This window comes from Anomaloglossus baeobatrachus, chromosome 1 (genome assembly GCF_048569485.1).
Source record: "Anomaloglossus baeobatrachus isolate aAnoBae1 chromosome 1, aAnoBae1.hap1, whole genome shotgun sequence".
Lineage (NCBI taxonomy): Eukaryota > Metazoa > Chordata > Amphibia > Anura > Aromobatidae > Anomaloglossus > Anomaloglossus baeobatrachus.
In genome coordinates, this window is record NC_134353.1 from 371,082,191 (window position 1) to 371,099,934 (window position 17,744).

The following is a 17,744-nucleotide window of genomic DNA, read 5'->3' on the forward strand; positions in this document are numbered from 1 at the left end:
TTTACAGGTAGATGAAACTGTTGCTCACACTCTTCAGTTGGAGGAGGTGGTCGAGGGAGAACAATACTATGTCACCTCACACCAGTGTAGCGTAGGCCTGCTCATGCTACACTCAGTCATCGAAGCGGTGTACAGTAATGTAGTGTGATTTGGTGGTACCAAGCGGGATGGAGTAGAGAGAGGGAAGCAAGCCACAGCATCCAAACTGTCTTCATTGTTGCCTGCACTCAGCAGTATTGCGGAGGGCCACTCCTGCTACCGTTAAACTGTGTGTTTGTCTCCTCAGTATTCATCTCCCACATTGAAGTAGCAGGAACACCACTCAAAGGGTATTTCTATATAGTACCTGTAATTTCTACTATACTCACCGTCCTGTGACGGGCTATCTACTAGTATTATATAAATATCATGTCATGTGCAAGGTTTAGTGAACATTGTAACTCCACAATCATACACCAGGTGGCGCTTATGACTAAAAAGACAACCTAAAGATCCCACAGTATTGTTAGCGGCTACAAGCCTTGTGTAAAGGGTGTGGATATGTAGATTCAAGGTATTCATGCCCAGCCTTGCAATGTAGGATTCATGTGTACTTCCTTCAGTGCTCAGTTTGTTTTGTCAGTGACAGAATTTTGCTCACAGAACAAAAATAGATCTGGTAAGTACAACATCTTAGCTGTTTTCCTAAGTACTTTGACTTATGCGCTAATGCTTCCATTCTTTGTGCTCACCATTTGTTTGATCCATAGAACTAAATTTCTACTTAAAACTTCTAAAACCAAATAGCGACTACTGATATATCTCATCGGTTGATACATGTGTAGAAGTGTCAAGACGTTAGGTGCCTTAAAAAGTTAATGTCATATAGCTCTACTACATTTTAACTGTCTAATTAATTGAGTTAATCTTGACTCTAATTTCTGACTTCTGCGAATCTGATTCTGTAAGAGGTAAATCAAGTCGCCTCGCCCATTCCTTTGGATATGTATTGTTCTGAACTTTTGCCAATGTAATGCTGGAATTCTGCTGTGTTACAGATGAAGTTTAATATGGGGTGTACCTAACAGAAAAGTATGTAACTTCAACAAACTCGTAACATTCTCTAAATTCCCATTCTTGTGCAAATACGATGAGACATGAAGGGTGTCCTTAGAAGCATTAGTGCAAATGTGCTGTGCAGAGACACATATGGACAAAAGTTTGTCCCTTCCCCCTTTGCAAGTAAAACAGCTTCCACTCTTTAGGGAAAGTATTCTACAGGATTTTGGAGAAGTTGTCTAAGGGAATTGTTGCCTATTCATCCTGAAGATCAATTATGAGTTAAGACACTGAAGTGGGACAAGATGGCCTGTCTCGCAATCTCCATTCTAGTTTATCCCAAAGGTGTTCAATGGTAGTAAGGTCAGGGTTTGCCATGTTCTTCCACAGCATACTTACCCAACCATGTGTTTATGGACTTTGTTTCGTGCACTAGGGCAGAGTCTTCTAGGAATAGAAAAGGTCATTTCCCAAACAGGTCTCACAAATTTGGAAGAATGTAGATATCCAAAAAGTGTTGATATGCTGAAGCATTAATATTTCTCTTCATTGGACAAAGGGGGTTAGGCCAATCCCTGTAAAAGAACCCCATAACAATTTCCTTCCTCCAGCAAACTTTACAAAAGGCACAATATAGTCACCGAACCAAGACTTGTCCATCACAATGTTAGGTAGACATGAGTGATTTCTGACTCCACAAATCACATTTTCACTGCCCCAGAATAGAGGAGTATTATTTTTTTAAAGCATTTCTCCTAAAACATTGTGCTTGGTGATTGGAATTAATTATTATTAATTATTATTATTAATTATGTAATGATTTAATGCAGCTGATTAGCCTTAGTTATTTATTGAGTCATCAAAGTATTCTCAACATTTATGCACTAAGCACCTAGGCTCTCATCAACCCTGCTCTCTAACTGTCTGTGGTATGACGAGAGGCATAGCCAAGGGTTCAGCATAGGGGTGGGTGACAAAACACATCTGAGTGGGCCCCTAACCTAGGTATCCATGTTTACAAGGTGCTGTCATGTGGTGTTCTGCTCTAATATTATCAGGTGTCTTGGCATCTTCAGACTCTTTTAACACTGCAGAGTCTGACATGACACCTGGTGCTGTTGATTTGTGTCGCCCAGGGAAGCGGGTACTCGGACCCGGGCAGTACTTGTAATTTGGAATGTCACTTTGGTGGCCGTTGCCCAGTTCCGTGCCCTGGGCCCCTTTTGTAAGGAGGGATATTTACAGGGGTGATAAGATTTATTGTCATGTGACGCCACCTGTGTGTTGCGGTTAACGATGGAGAACCGTCGCTGCTGAATGTGGGTACTCCCAGAGCTGGTGGTGATTGCAGCAATGGTGTTAGGCCCTCCGCAGGTAGGGCTGTGCCTGGGACACGTAACGTAGGTAATAATGGAGACCACGCCAGGTTGTCTTTAACAGTCTCTACTCACTGTGGACACAGGGGTTGCTGGTTCAGGTCCCTTGGAGGACCAGTGTCAATGTAGTGACCCAGGTTGCTCTGTCCCAAGCACTCTCAGTTGGCTGGGTCCCCATAGGGTGGAGCATTTGGGGGCCCCGACGGGCCCTTTTGGGGTACAGTCTCCTTCTCCGTATGGCATGCAGTATGGACCCTGCGGGGAGATAAGTGTCCAAACCTCGATCCTAGTTTACTGCTGATGCCCCCGGATTATTTGGTTCGGTGAAGTTCGTGAAAGTATCCTCACCGGGCAGGTATTTATCAAACCGTTTGAAATTGATGATTGACCTAGAGCCCTGTGCACCGTTCGTGCTCCGGTCCCAGCGGTATCTCTGGTACCCAACCTGGTGACCTCTCTCCTGTGCCCCAGGGGGTCACCATTACATGGAACCAGCTCAGGCACGTCCGCACATCTCTCCTGTATGCCACACTCTCTAGACTCTCCAGAGACTGACTGCTGACCCCTCCCGCTAAACCCAGGGACTCGTTCCATGGTGACCATCCCCTTACATGGTTAACCCTCTATGCCCAGTGTGGAATGGAGAACTAGGATTTTGGTTGTGCTTTGGTGGTATCGGCACTGGTACTCCAGGTCACAGGGGGTAGGTCCTGTATCCCCAAGGGGATGCAGTTCCCTATAGTGCCCTGAGAGTCTCAGGTGCGCTTCAGAGTTACTGTGTAGAGCCAGGCGTCGCCTGGTTTTGTGCTAACTGGTGGTTCATCTAGCAGGAGTTAATTCCTGCTGGCTTGTGAGGGACACAGGGGACACAGGTTGCTGAGGATCTATCACAGCCGCCTCCACCCTTTAACAGATGGTGGAGCCTGGTCTCTCATGCCAATTACAGTCCTAGATTTGGTCCAGCGATTCCGGTCTTTATGCATGGTGATCCAGTGGTTGGTGAACTGTTGGTGAACTGATGTGATTTGGTTTGTGGTGGAAATATCCTTGTTGTCTGTTTATTTCCCCCTGAGCACGTATTGTCTTTACCCCTGTGTGTGCTTGCAGTGAGTTTGAGTCTTGGCTTTTCCCCTGTCTGTCAGTATTTGTTGAATTCCTCATTCCTGTCTCATCCAACCCCAGGGGTGGGGGAGAGGGGTGTAGACCAGGGCTAATCAGGAGTAAGGGCTATGCTGGCGGGCTAGACCTCGCCGCCATCTGGCGTATCTCTGGGATAAGGGAGAGCTTAAGGTCTCTAATCTGAGGGCCAGTCTATTTTCCCCCTACTCCTAGTTATCATACCATACCTCTTGACAGGTGTATGCTAATCATAGTGGGTGAAGAGGAACCTCAGCAGATGGCCATGTTGATACTAATAAAAAAACTGCTATATAAATATCACGACTGATATTACCACCATTTAATGATCATATAGTGATGGATACCAGTTCTGTAGACCATATAATAGCAGGGGTCCCCAACCTGTGGCTCAGGAGCCCCATATGGCTTGCGGGCCCATGATGTGTGGCTCACAACTGTTGCAAACAGCTATGAAGAGCAGGTCTCCAGATGGGAACATTTGTGAGTAGCCCTACACAGAGGCACAGATCTGAATGGAGATAGTAAATGCTGGATATTGGTATACTGCCTCAGTGTGGTGAGTTCTGTGGAAAAGCTTTGGCTGTCATACTGGGGTTTCTGAGTGTCACTATTGTAAGGGGTAAGAGCTAAATGTGTCTCGTGACCCTCTCTCAGAGCTGAATATGGCAGCTGACGTTCTTTCTGATGGAGTCATTTACTTTTCTCATCTTTATAATTGATCTCAGACCGTCATGACAACTTTTTTCATTCTTTCAGCCACGACTTGTCTGCAAAGTTCACAACAAAGACACATTTGACTTCTCACATTTCCAGCACCACCTCCATCATTGCTTGTAAAAAACTACTTACCCTACTGACACTCCAATGCTGAGCCGCTCAGCTACTGCACATGCTGTGTGCCACCAAATCCTCTTAGTGCCCCACATACTAATGCTCAGCACTTTGCTTCTTACATTATAATAATGTCTTCTTTGTGCCCTCTAGATGGTAAAATTGCCCTTAGAAAATATTGTTGTACTGTGAGTGCCCTAAAAAGCAGGGTCGGATTTCCCATAAGGCCAATATAGGCCATGGCCTAGGGCTCAGAAGTCAGGGGGGCATACATATAGAAGAAATAACACATTTTTCAGTATTATGTTGACAACAAAATTTAAAATACTGTTTTTAAAATGTATATCCATATACATTAAATAAATTGAGCGGTATTTATGTAGCCCATGTCTACAGCTTCCACTGTTTTGGTTAGTTGCAGGCTCAGTCACAGAGGGCAATGCTGCAGTTACAACAGTTTCTTGCATCGATACCCCCTCTGAAGCCGTACTGGATGTTGGGTGATAGACACTGTGTGACATGTATGTGCAGCGCTGGATCGCTGCTTCTATCTCTGCCGTAAATTCTAACTATGACGGAAGACATTGTAAGGGGGCGGAGTTAGGAGCAGTGAGTGACACCAGCGCCAAGGGGAGGGTGGGCAGAATGATGTACTTTGGCTCAGGGCACAGAAATATGTAAATCTGGCCCAGCTACAAATAGTGCCCATATTTTATCCCCTAAAAAGTAATGATGCATGATCATCCTGTATGTTCTTTTGAAGCTTACAATACATTGAGTGCCTCTATAAATGTAATATCCCTTAAGTGCCCACTTAACTTATAATATTGTCCCTCTGATAAGCCCTAAAAAGTAATAATGTCCTGTGAGTGTCCCCTTTACAATTAATACTGACCAAAGTATTTCAAGAAAAGTAATAATGCCCCTTGAATCGCCCTAATAATGTACAGAGTTCCTGCACATGTACTGTAGTTATAGAAATGAGCAGAGATTCGAATTTGCCAAATTGCATTGTTTTATTGGGAAATTCAATTTGCAGCCCTTTTTTTCTATGCAAATTGAATGACTCTCATAATGGTCTGAGATCTGGAGAGATAAACATAAATCATAGAAAACAAAACCAAATACATCACGTCTGCTGCACCCTGTCCACCACACATTCCTCGGCGCCTCATCTTACCACTAAGGTATCTTAGAAACTCAGAAACTTAAAAACTTTATGCTAGTGTGTCGCCCTAGGGACATCAATCCAACTTCAGGGACGCCACAAGGTCTTCTTTTAATATGGCAAACAGGTATGTTAGTTTTTGTAAATGTGTCGTGACGCCACTCACGGCTTGCAGTCAGGGATATGGATGACCGCCACTGCAGATTTTATGAGCGTTTGGGGCTGATGGAGTCTGCAGTCAGATGGTGTGGCCTCCCGTGAGTGAGGCAGGCCCCAGGGGCTCAGGTGTGTAGAATAACAGGTCCCAGAATAACTCAGGCAGAGTCCAAAAGTCACTTAGCTGATTTTTACTCACACAGATGTTGCTGTGAGCTGACCTGGGCTTTGCTGTGATGAACCAGGTAGGACCAGGGGCTCCTTCGGGCCTGTCTGAGGGTAACAGGTTCGCTCGCCTTCCTAGCACTTCTGTGTTCGGATAACCCCCTGACCTGAAGTACCGTGGGGGTCTATCCAGGGAGTCACTACTGCCCTTTCTCCCCTTTTTGGACCGTTTGCCGGCAGCGTGGACCAGGTGAGATGGCTTCTGGCTCTGTCTCCTTATGGGTCCCTGCGTTGTTGCTGAGGCTCGGACTCTGTATGGTTGGTGAGCTACTTGTAGTACCCCTCACCAACAGGTTTAGCAGATAGTTATACTAGAGTCTGCTCTAGGGACCTGTACCCCGTACGTGCCTAGTCACAAGGAGCACCTCTTCTTCTGACTCCTCTGTGACCGTTCTCCCCTGCGAACTGTCACTACACCGCGTAGGGTCTGACTAGTGTGAGCGCACATTTCCCTTAGCAACCGCCGCTCACCACTACCAGACTGGCTCGCTCCACTCCTTTCCTGACAACCTCTGCACTTTAACTCCCAGCCCCTCTGCTACACCTCTTCAAAAGAATTTGAGGCTAGCCCTCTCTGGAGACTACTCAAGGGTCCCCTCTAAAGGTGTGGGAGACCTGGTTGCTATGTGTCTGTGCGTACACACCTCATCTGGCCTTTAGGATTACCTGGAAGTACTGTCCCAGCATGGGTGCAGTACTCAGTGGTGCCTGACCAGGTCAGGGGCACCACACTAGGCTGGGACCTCCTGCCTGGAACATTATTGCGCATGTTTGGGCCTACGTACAACCTTATAGCGCGCATGTGCAGAGATGTCTCTGGCCTAGTCATACACATTATGTCTTTGTACAGCAAGGTAAGATCACTGCTACATTGCCCACAAAACACGCTGTAGGCCAGGACCTATGGCTGCAAATGGCCCCAGATGATATCCCATTGCAGTGATGTTCCGGGACCAGTTGTACTCAAAAGTCCCATTTTAGCATCAAAATGCCAGGTTTGTCAACTTGCTGTGAGAAGGAAGAGGCGTCAAATATGTGTTCACCCCAGATGAACGCATATTTAAGATTATATTAATGCCGCCAAAACCCCGCCTACCCGTGGCTAAACCCCGCCCACTTACAAGTGACCAATTAGATTATTGAGTAGGTGGAGTTTAGCCCCAGGTGGGCGGGGTTTCAGCAGCAAAAAGAGCCGTGTGGAGATTTTAGTGGCTCTCATTGGGGATCCGGCTCCTGTCAGTCACTGCAGTAAGCTGGATCTTTGTGTCAGATCGTTCACGACCAACACATCACTACTCTGCCCAATGCCCGCCATTGTACTGAAATCACATCTATAGGGGTGTTCTCAAGTTTAAAAATGATCCCCTATAACTTTCCAATCTCTGTGAGTCCAGCTATTGTGGCCCCCATAGATCCCGAGATACATCTGCAATCTCTAGCGCTCCTTTTAAGAATGAATCGAGAGGTAATGCGCATGATCAATCTGTATTCCATTCACCACGGTTATCAGATCGATGAGGGACATGGCGGTCAGACCCCCAGTGATCGGAAAGTTATCCCTTATATCAAATTTTTCAACTTGTTATTCCAGAAAGTGAAAATCTGTTCATGATAAAATTTTCATTAAACGTAAACAATAGCATACAGCCTGATAAGTTACCCTGCTGAATTCAGTGTTTTAACCCCTACATCATGCTGTCCTCAGATTACTTCACAAATACCTGTTTGCAGTTTCCCTTGAATTTACTTTTTGTGTCCTACTTATTCATTTGGCTAACAAAAAGCTGTACTGAAATCTGTATTTTGTGAACCGGGTTGAAAAATTGTGATATGTGCGGTCCTTTATGCAGACATTCAAAAAGGCAGTTTACTTTTATATTGTGCAATTTACTTTAGCATGCAGTCTAATCTCACTTGTATAGATAAACACATTTACACACCCAGCTAATTGGTATACATTACTATGTGCACGTAGAAAAACTACATACTAATTCTTCATCCTTCGAAAACAACCGGTCATTATTTACATAGCCGTTATGATAAATGTTAGAGTGTAAATATAGGGAATGTGTATTTTCGAACGATTGAATTTCAATATTCAAATTGCTATTATTAAGTTAATTGTCTTATGAAACCGTTTGATCTGGGGCTAAAATATGGGTCTAAATTGGAGTAAATACATTTCGGAAAGGTCACAGAAATGATGCAATCATCAAGAACAAGCCGCTTTTGTTCATTTAGATCTTGCCGGATTTGATCTTGCCGTTTTTCTCCATCAGAATCTGTATTCTTTTTGATACATTTTTCAGTTTATTCTTCAATATATTTGAGAAACAGAAGGAGAGAAGAGTCAGAGAATTGTTTTATGTTAATGGCACTACGAATATGTTTTTGTGTGTTGACCCAAAGCAATGCAGAAAGAAAACTACTTTGGAGTTTTTGCCTATTGCCTTTCTCTTCTTAAGTAAATCAATTAAAATGAGACGTTAAAGGGAACCTGTCAGATACAATATGCACGCAAGACCACGAGCAGTTCTGGGTGTATATTGCTAATCCCTGCTATAGTAGCATAGATAAAGAGATCTTTAGAAAAAGTATTTCTAAAGATCCTTTATGATCTGCTAATGAGGGCATGGACTGGTCGCAAGGGTGTTATATCCCCTGACTAGTTTGCCCTCTCAGCATGTTAGCACGCCCAACAACATGCTCTTCAATGCCCAGCGTCATCGGTGGTGACGCTCGCACTGGTGCCCCCACCTCAGACACTGGGTTTAGGCTCAGTGCGCATAATCAGAAGTCACCGCACTTCAGGTCATGAGCACTATGAAGACGAGTGTACGCATCCCAGCATCAGAGAGGTCTAGTGTGCATGACTGGAGGTGCGGTGACTTTTGATCATGCGCACTGACCATAAACCCGGCGTCTGAGAGGTGGTGACAATGGACAGGTACGTGTGTTGCCACCGATGATGCTGGGCAATGGGCATTGAATAGCATGTTAGTACCCCCCTGTAGGCATGCTACCAAGCTAAGAGGGTGGACCAGTCGGGAATATAACACTTTTGCGATTAATCGCTGCACTCATTAGCATAAGATAAAAGAGCTTTAGAAATACTTTTTCTTACGATCTCTTTATCTATGCTAGTGTATACAGGGACGGTCAGGCAGAGATTAGCAATATGTATCCAGAACTGCTCATGGTTCTGGGTACATATTGGACCTGATAGGTTCACTTTAAACTAGGAAGAAAGTGGGAAAAAAAGGGAAAAAAAACATAATAATAAGACATAAAAACTAACAGATAGGAAAGTAACATTGTTATCATCTGCAATAAGAAATTATTAACTAGTTCATTTATCTTGTTAGTAAGATGGCATACAAGCTGTCACAAACTCTACTTAGTATTTTAGGCACAGGTATACTCTGGGTTTTACAAAATTCCTCTTGGCTGCATATTATAAAGTAGTCATATTAATCTCAAGTCTTTTGATTTCTGTTCTCCCAGAGAAGATATATGAGTCACAGTATAATAGTTCCATTATATGAGTGTACGACCAAATGGTCTTTCCTAGCTTCCTTGCCTAATAATTAAAGTAATTTTGCTATGGTGCAGCGATGACTGGAATAAGAGGGGTTTTATTCAGGGCTATAACTATGGTACTTTTTGTGTTACATGATGTTATGTTGTGCTATATTTATCTGTAATGGTCAGCAATTATGTATGGACAACCCATAATCCAAAGTAAAATGGTTTGGAAAAGCAGGTCTAAGGATTACCGGTTTATGAATGCTGCTTACTTTCAATGTCAATTTTAGCCTTTCCTTCTTCCTACTAGTAAATACCCTGGAAAGGAGCGTCTGAGCTATAAAGCTTGCTAAAAATTGTCTTTCAGCATAAGTAGGCACTTTACATGATATATTTATGCAATACACATATACTTTGAACATTACAATCTTATAAAAAACAACAGGCACCACACCATGATTTCAAGGTACCTAATGCCTTAAAGGGAACCAACCACTAGAATTTTGCTGTATAAAGTAAAGGCAGTGCCATACTGGCACTAGGATGCTGAATCCAAGCATACCTTTTGATGAAAGATGTGATGCTTTATTGGTGAAATATCTGTACTCAAAGTTCCAGAAATATACTGCACGTTTGATGTGCATGTGTATTGGGACGGGCCTTTGTGGGTCGAGTCCTTAGTGTAAATTCCTCCTCCTGCGTGCTCTATGGCATGCCCCCTTTTCTGTATTTAAATATCGGGCCACGCCACCATTGCAGCTGTTGGCGGCACTTGCGCATTGCCACAAAAATGATGTCTTCATTAAAATTGTGCATAAGTCCAAGCATGCACGTACCGTGATCTTCGACACCATGTTATTGAAAACTCTGCGGAGAAGACTACGAACGGCAGGGGTGCATGCGCAGATGTAAAGAAAAATAAATCTACCCACACTCCGATGCCGCACATAGTCTTCTCCACAGACCGATAAAATGGCGACGGAGATCGTGGTACACGCATGCGCGGACTTCGGAACTATTTTAATGAAGACATCATTAATGTGGCAATGTGCACGCACCGCCAACAACAGTAATGGCAACGTGATATTTGAATAAAGAAAAGGGGGCATGCCATAGAGGACATAGGAGGAGGAATTTACAGCGAGGAAATGATCCACAAAGTCCCGTCTCCGCTGCACAAGTCACTCAAAGATGCAGTCCATTTCTGGAACTTTGATTACTGATATTTCAGCAATCAAGCATCCAATCTTTCAACAAAGGGTATGCTTGAATATAGCATCCTAGTGCCAGTATGGCACTGCCTTTATCTCATATAACAAAATTCTGGTGGTTGGTTCCCTTTAAAGGGTTTGTAGATATGGGATAATTTTATGCTTGTTGGGGGTTCCGACCGCTGGGAGCCCCAGTGATCCCAAGTAGAGGCCTGTGAAGAGTCAAGACTCCCATCTGAATGGAGACAAGGTTGTGTCTATCCCCACCTGTTTGTCTTATTGACCTTGTGTTGTTTTCTTTGCAGTGGTAAGACTAGCATCTCGCTGGCTTTCACTAGTTAGGGTGAGTTAAGAACCAGCAAGGACTTAGGCACATGATTAGTGCACGGGGGGGGGGGGGGGGGGGGACAGGGACATTAGGGAGTGCAGGGATCAACCTTAAGTGATTGTTACGAGGTGTGCCTGCTCCCCTTTCCCTAGCGCCAGGGCTCAACATTGTATTGTGTTTTCTTTGTGTTGCGTCGCTCATTGGGGGACTACTCGTACCTGATGTATCTGTAATCACATGGTGGCAGAACCTGACAGCTGATACATGCTGCCTGATCTACGGGCAGTATGTATAATATATTGGCTCCATAATTTGAGCCAGGTATGTTTGATTTTGAAATTCTGTGGCATTTCACAGAAAAACATACTTTAAACGCCACCAGCTACTGAGCTGCAGAGTAGAATAGTTGGACAAGTGGGTTCCTCGCGGCTTCTCCCCGCCCTCTCCTCTGAAGTGACAGGTCTCTCCCTGCATGTCTGTATAGGAAGAGACCTATCAGTCATCCCTTTAATTCTTACTGTTTTAAATGTTATAAAGTAGTAACATTTTTTTTTTCTTTCAGGAATGAAAATGTTACATTAATACTCCATCATGGATCCCACATTGTGCATGTATATCTTGATCTTTTGACGAGAACATCTCTATTTTTAATTAAATCCACTGGAATTTAACAGACATTTCTTGGAATTAGCGTTTAAGGATTTCCTATTTAAGTGTTTATAAGAGACAGCAGCCATGCTTAAACAAATATTAGCCGATATGTACATTGATCCAGAACTTCTGGCAGAACTTAGTGAAGAACAGAAACAAATTCTGTTCTTTAAGATGAGGGAAGAACAAGTAAGACGATGGAAAGAGAGAGAAGCAAACTGTGAACGGAAGGAAAAACCCCAGAAAAGTCAAAAGCCCAAAAAAGGTAGGAATTAAAACAGATACAACATGCAGGTAACAGTGTGTAACCCACAGGTCTTTTTCATCAAGGGACATATTTATTTGGAATAATGTGTAAAGTTCTCTGTATATTTGTATCTGCAGTTCAGCTTTTTTCTTTTCCTAAAATATTACTAAATTATAGAATTAAAGCAAAAATATAAGTGTTACTCAAGTCATCCAAGAAAATCACTGCTTCAGTTGACCAACCTGCACTAAAGTTTTGCATAAAACCTCATTTTATATCTTTTAGTTTAAACTTTAAGTGATATATTAATATTTCCATACATTGACGAGCCCTAACATTACTCAGTATTGTGAAAGTTACCCTCGAGCTGCAAAAATAGCTTTGACATGTCAAGGCATTACTTCTACAAACCATCTAAAGCCTGCTTTACATGTTACGATTCTGCATACGATATCGTATGCGATTTGCAACACCCCCATTGTATGTGCGGCATGTTCAAATGATTAACCCCCGTCACACGTACTTAACCGTCCATGCGACCTCGATGTGGGCGGCAAACGTCCACTTCCTGGAGTGGGAGGGACGTTCGGCGTCACATCGACGTCACGCGGCAGCCGGCCAAAAGAAGCGGAGGGGCGGAGATGAGCGGGACGTAAACATCCCGCCCACCTCCTTCCTTCCGCATTGCTGGCCGGGAGCCGCAGGACGCAGGTAAGATCTGTTCATCGTTCCCGGGGTGTCACACACTGCGATGTGTGCTACCCCGGGTACGATGAACAACCTGACGTTCAATTCATGAGGAATGAACGACGTGCGTGCGATGAACGTTTTACCGTTCATTCACAATCGCCCATAGCTGTTACACACTACAATGTACCTTACGATGCCTGATGTGCGTCACTTACGACGTGACCCCGCCGACACATCGTAAGATATATTGTACCGTGTAAAGCGGGCTTTAGGCTTTGTTCACACTAGAAAAAGGATTTTTCTGAAGAAATTCCTTGAGAGTCTGAAAGATTACCGCACTTGTGGTCAAAAACCGCACCAATACCACACCAAAAACCACATGCGGTTTTACCGCAGTTTTGATGTGTTTTTCGTGCGATTTTTCCGCAGGTTGGTCCCTGCGGTTTTTTACCATTATCTATGGCAAAAACCGCAGGTACCTGCAGAAAAGAAGTGACATGCTCATTCTTTTTCTCAGGCCTGCAACACACATCCGTGCCTCTGGTACCTGTTTGGTACGTTTTTCACGTACCAGAGACACAGAGACACGTTGACCAATGTTACCCTATGGTAGATGGCACACACACGTAAAATCACACGGAACGTGTGTCCGTGTGGTTAGTATGTGTGTGCGTTTTCCCACATGGCCAACATGTCCGTTTTTGGCGGTCAGCACGCAGGCTCGGACCCACTAAAGTCAATGGGTCCGTGCCTGCACGGACGGCACATGTAGCATGTCCGTGTTCAGCACGTACCGTCCGTGTGCGCTTTAAAACGAACGATGTCGGGTTTTGGGGGGTTTTTTGTTAAATGTCAGTCTACTTACCTTTTTTTCTGCTGTTCTCAGTCATCATCCCTTTGGCGCTCGGTCTGTATCTTCCCCTGTCGCATACTCACCGATCCCCGATCATCAGCGCGGCGAAGAACAGCTGTGCCAAAGATGCGCGGCTTCAATTAATTTGAAAATGCCGGCCGCTCATTAATCAATCTACTATTCCATGCTTCCCCCGCCCACAGGTGCCTATGATTGGTTGCAGTTAGACACGCCCACACGCTGAGTGACAGCGGTCTCATTGCAACCAATCACAGCCGCCGGTGGGCGGGTATATACTGTGCAGTAAAATAAATAATTAATTAATTAATTAAAAAAAACCCGACGTGCGGTCCCCCCTAATTTTGATACCAGCCAGGGTAAAGCCATACGGCTGAAGGCTGGTATTCTCAGGATGGGGAGCTCCACGTTTTGGGGAGCCTCCTAGCCTAAAAATATCAGCCAGCAGCCGCCCAGAATTGCCGCATCCATCCACTCTACCCGACTCTTCCCGATTTGCCCTGGTGCGTTGACAATCGAGGTAATAAGGAGTTAATGGCAGCAATTCATAGCTGCCACTAAGTCCTAGATTAATCATTGCAGGCATCTATGAGACACCCCCAATGATTAACCTGTAATTTAAAGTTAATAAACACATACAACGAAAAATCCTTTATTTGCAATAAAAAACACTAAAAAAAATACCCTCGTTCACCACTTTATTAAGCCCCCAAAACACATCAATGTCCGCCGTAATCCACGGAGGTCCCGCGTCGCTTCCAGCTCTGCTACATGAAGGTGACAGGAGCTGCAGAAGAACACCGCCGCACCTGTCAGCTTCACACAGCAACTGAGGTGAGTAGTGCGATCAGTGATGATGTCACTAAGGTAACTCGCGGCCACCGCTGGATCCTCCAATTGTGACAGCAAGTCGCCTGAGTGACAGCGATGAAGTCACAGGTGAGTTGCAGTCTCGGGGGGAGGACTCCAGCTGGCCGCGGGTAGCCTGAGTGATGGCAGCGCAAATCGCGCTACTCACTTCAGTCACTCAGGGGATTAGCGGTCACCGGTGAGTCCTTCACGGGTGACCGCTAATCAGTACGCGACACCCAGACAGAGCCGCGGTATGACAATGAAGTCGGGTGAAGTTCACCTGAGTTCATTCTCATCATGCAACTCTGTCTGCTGTCAGCCGACATGCATCAACGACATTGAGCATGACACACACGGATCATTTCACACAGACATTACACGTACGCATACAAAGCCATTCCACACGCACACACGGCTAGCATACACCATCACACGGATATCATACGTACCGGAGAAACGTCCATAAAAAACGGAACACGGACCCGAAAAACAGAATGTGAGACACGCATGTTTTTTATGCAGAAGTGTGTTTTAGGCCTCAAGAAATTCTTCAGAAAGAATGTTCTTGAGAAAAAAAACGCAGTGTGTGCACAGCTATTTTTTTTCCATAGGTTTTTCTGGGGAATGTCTGCAGAAAGTTTACATCCATTTTCTGCAGAAATTTCTGCAGAAAAACCGCAAAAAAAAAACGCGGGTAAAGCCGCAGTGTGTGAACAAGGCCTAAAGGTGTCCTGTGGTATCTGGCATCACCAACTTATTAGCCCATCCTTTGAAACCTTGAAATTACAAGATAGTGTCTCCATGGTTTGGACTTGTTTTTCCGAAAAATCAAACATATGCTTTAATAGATTGAGATCTCGGTATTTTGGAAAAATGTCAACACCTTGAGCTCTCTGTCATTTTCCACAGACCATTCCTGAACATTTTTGTAGTCTGGCGGAGAACATTATCCTGCTTATAGACACCATGGCTTTGGGGAATTCCGTTACCATTAAGAGGGTATACTTATACTGCAACAATCATTAGGTGTACGGTATGAGTAAAAACCATCCACATGAATATCAGGACCTAAGGTTCTCAATAAGAACATTTCTCAGAGCAGCACACTGCCTCACTCAGTTTGCCTTTTCCCCATAGTGTATGTGGTATCATCTTTATTCCTGATTAGTTATATACATGCAGCTGAGAATACACATGATGTAAAAATAACATAATTTATCATTTCAGGCCACGTTTTTGCATGGCTTAATGGACCAGTTTAAGTGCTGATTAAGTTTAAAGGGAACCTGTCAGCAGATTTGGTGACTATAAGCTGCGGCCACCACCAGTGGGCTCTTATATACAGCATTCTAACATGCTGTATATAAGAGCCCAGGCCGCTGTGTAGAACGAAAAAAATCACTTTATAATACCTATCTAAATGGTCACCGCGGTGGAATAGAGACATTTGAGCATCTCCGTTCTCAGGTGCTGGCGCCTCCTCTTTCGGGCATCTTCGTCCTCCTTCCGAAGCCGGGTTCATGACGCGTCCTACGTCATACACACTGCGCAGGACCGCAATGCCGGCAAGTGTGGATGACGTAGGCACCCGGCTTCAGAAGAAGGACGACAAAGATGGCCAAAAGAGAAGGCGCCGGCATCGGAGAACCGAGACGCCCATATGACCCAACTCCACCGCAGCGATCGTTTAAGTAAGTATTATAAAGTGATTTTTATAGTGTTGTCCGGCGTACCTGCATTTCCCCCTCCCCACTCATGTTGTAATTTATCTACAATTGCACATTAAAGCTGCATAACCCCATCGTGAAGTGCTGCCTTCCTTTCTTTTGGATTCATTCGACTTCTTCTGCCACGCCGGATGAGTACAACCGGGAACTGCTGGAAGTCCGTTAATCAGCAGAGCTGCGATCTGTGAGTACTTACCTGTGGCTGCAGTGCCCGGCTGTTTCTATTCATTTTATAGTGATTTTTACGTTCTACACAGCGGTCTAGGCTCTTATATACAGCATGTTAGAATGCTGTATATAAGACCCCACTGGTGGTGGCCGCAGCTTATAGTCCCCAAATCTGGTGACAGGTTCCCTTTAACATGTAATCCATCAAAACAGCTATCACCTCCACAAAATAGTCACTAAAACCAAAACTTACAACTTGTTTGAAGAAGTGACTCATAGAAGGCCTATTATGACCTAAAAACAGGAAGTCTGCTAAAAAGAAATGCTGTGTATTTAGCACAGGTTTGTTCAGAGATATTTATTGGAATAATCAGAGAGAACGACAGTCAATGTAGAAAATCAATTATCCAGATATATGATATTTGTTCATTTGAATTGAAACTCCTATTTTAATTTTTAACATTCATATTTTCGCCAGTGAGTGATACATCCAAATTTGTACCCTTCTCTGGATATCTATCTGGCTTAGTTATTCAACTTCGTTATAAGTGCAGGTGGTGTGCACTACTATATGCCACCAGCAATTACCCTCCCTCAGCTCCTGAGAAAGAACATACCAGTTGTCCCTTACCAGCACCAGGTAAACATAGAGTCCCAAAAATTGGTGCTGTGAAGAGCTCCGTGTGAATGGAATACTGGTCGATGAAACGAGGCCGTACTGGGCCCCCGCCATTTAAGGGAGGCTGACATGACAGGGGGGAATTTACATGGAGTGGGGCATTGGTTTTCAGTAAGGGGTTAAAATAGGGTGTAGAAGCAGGAGACTTGAAACAGCAATGGGAGAGTTAGAGGAAGGGGAGGGGTTAATGGTGGGGTTCATAAGGGAGTGTCCATTAAGATAGGCAGCAATCTTCCACCCACCCTCTCATTTTTTCTTGTTATTGGAATTCAGGAGTTAATTGAGAATGGTTGTTGAGTAAGTTTTTCTGATATTGGGGAGCACTTATTATTTTCTTACATTGTCATAGCAGTGTGGAAAGGGGAGGAGGGTCCTCAAAGTTGGTGTTTTGTAGTTAGTGGCGGAGCAGTGGGGGGCAGCTCACAAGGTTTTGGACCCCTTAAATGGACTTCTTTATATGGTGGCAGGTAGTGGGATTTCCGGTTTAGGCTTGGATGGGCCGTGAGATGGGGCTTGTGTTAAATGAAGCCAGATTGTTTAACTGGTGCCTCTGAGCTGAATGGCTGGAGGTAAAAAATATCAGACTGAGCTATGGTTTGAGTAGACCTGTTCGCAGGTCAGGGACTTCGAGAACCATCTTCTGGGTCTCTTTAGGTCAAATGTGTTATGTCTATGATGTTTGTTATAATAAATGCAGCTGTGGCCAATTAAATCATCTTAGTGCGCAGTCTGATTATTTTGTTCAGGGTAGGGAATGGGTGCGTTAGGTACTTTCTTTAATGACTTGCCTATACCCATTGTCATGCAGACTAACGCTCCATTAATTCTTGCTGTGACTGTTGGAGATAGCTGAGTGCTGTG

The 17,744-nt window shown here is 44.4% G+C and overlaps 1 protein-coding gene across 1 annotated transcript in view; it reads left to right on the forward strand.

Annotated features, from left to right (window-relative positions):
- Positions 1–558: 558 nt before the first annotated feature.
- The window catches only part of SH2D4A (SH2 domain containing 4A), a 164,918-nt gene continuing 147,732 nt past the window's right edge, over positions 559–17,744 (forward strand). The window contains exons 1-2 of the mRNA XM_075337814.1: positions 559–658; positions 11,561–11,914. Coding sequence (XP_075193929.1) covers positions 11,734–11,914 — 181 coding nt within the window. The 5' untranslated portion in view covers positions 559–658; positions 11,561–11,733. The remainder of the gene's footprint in view (positions 659–11,560; positions 11,915–17,744) is intronic.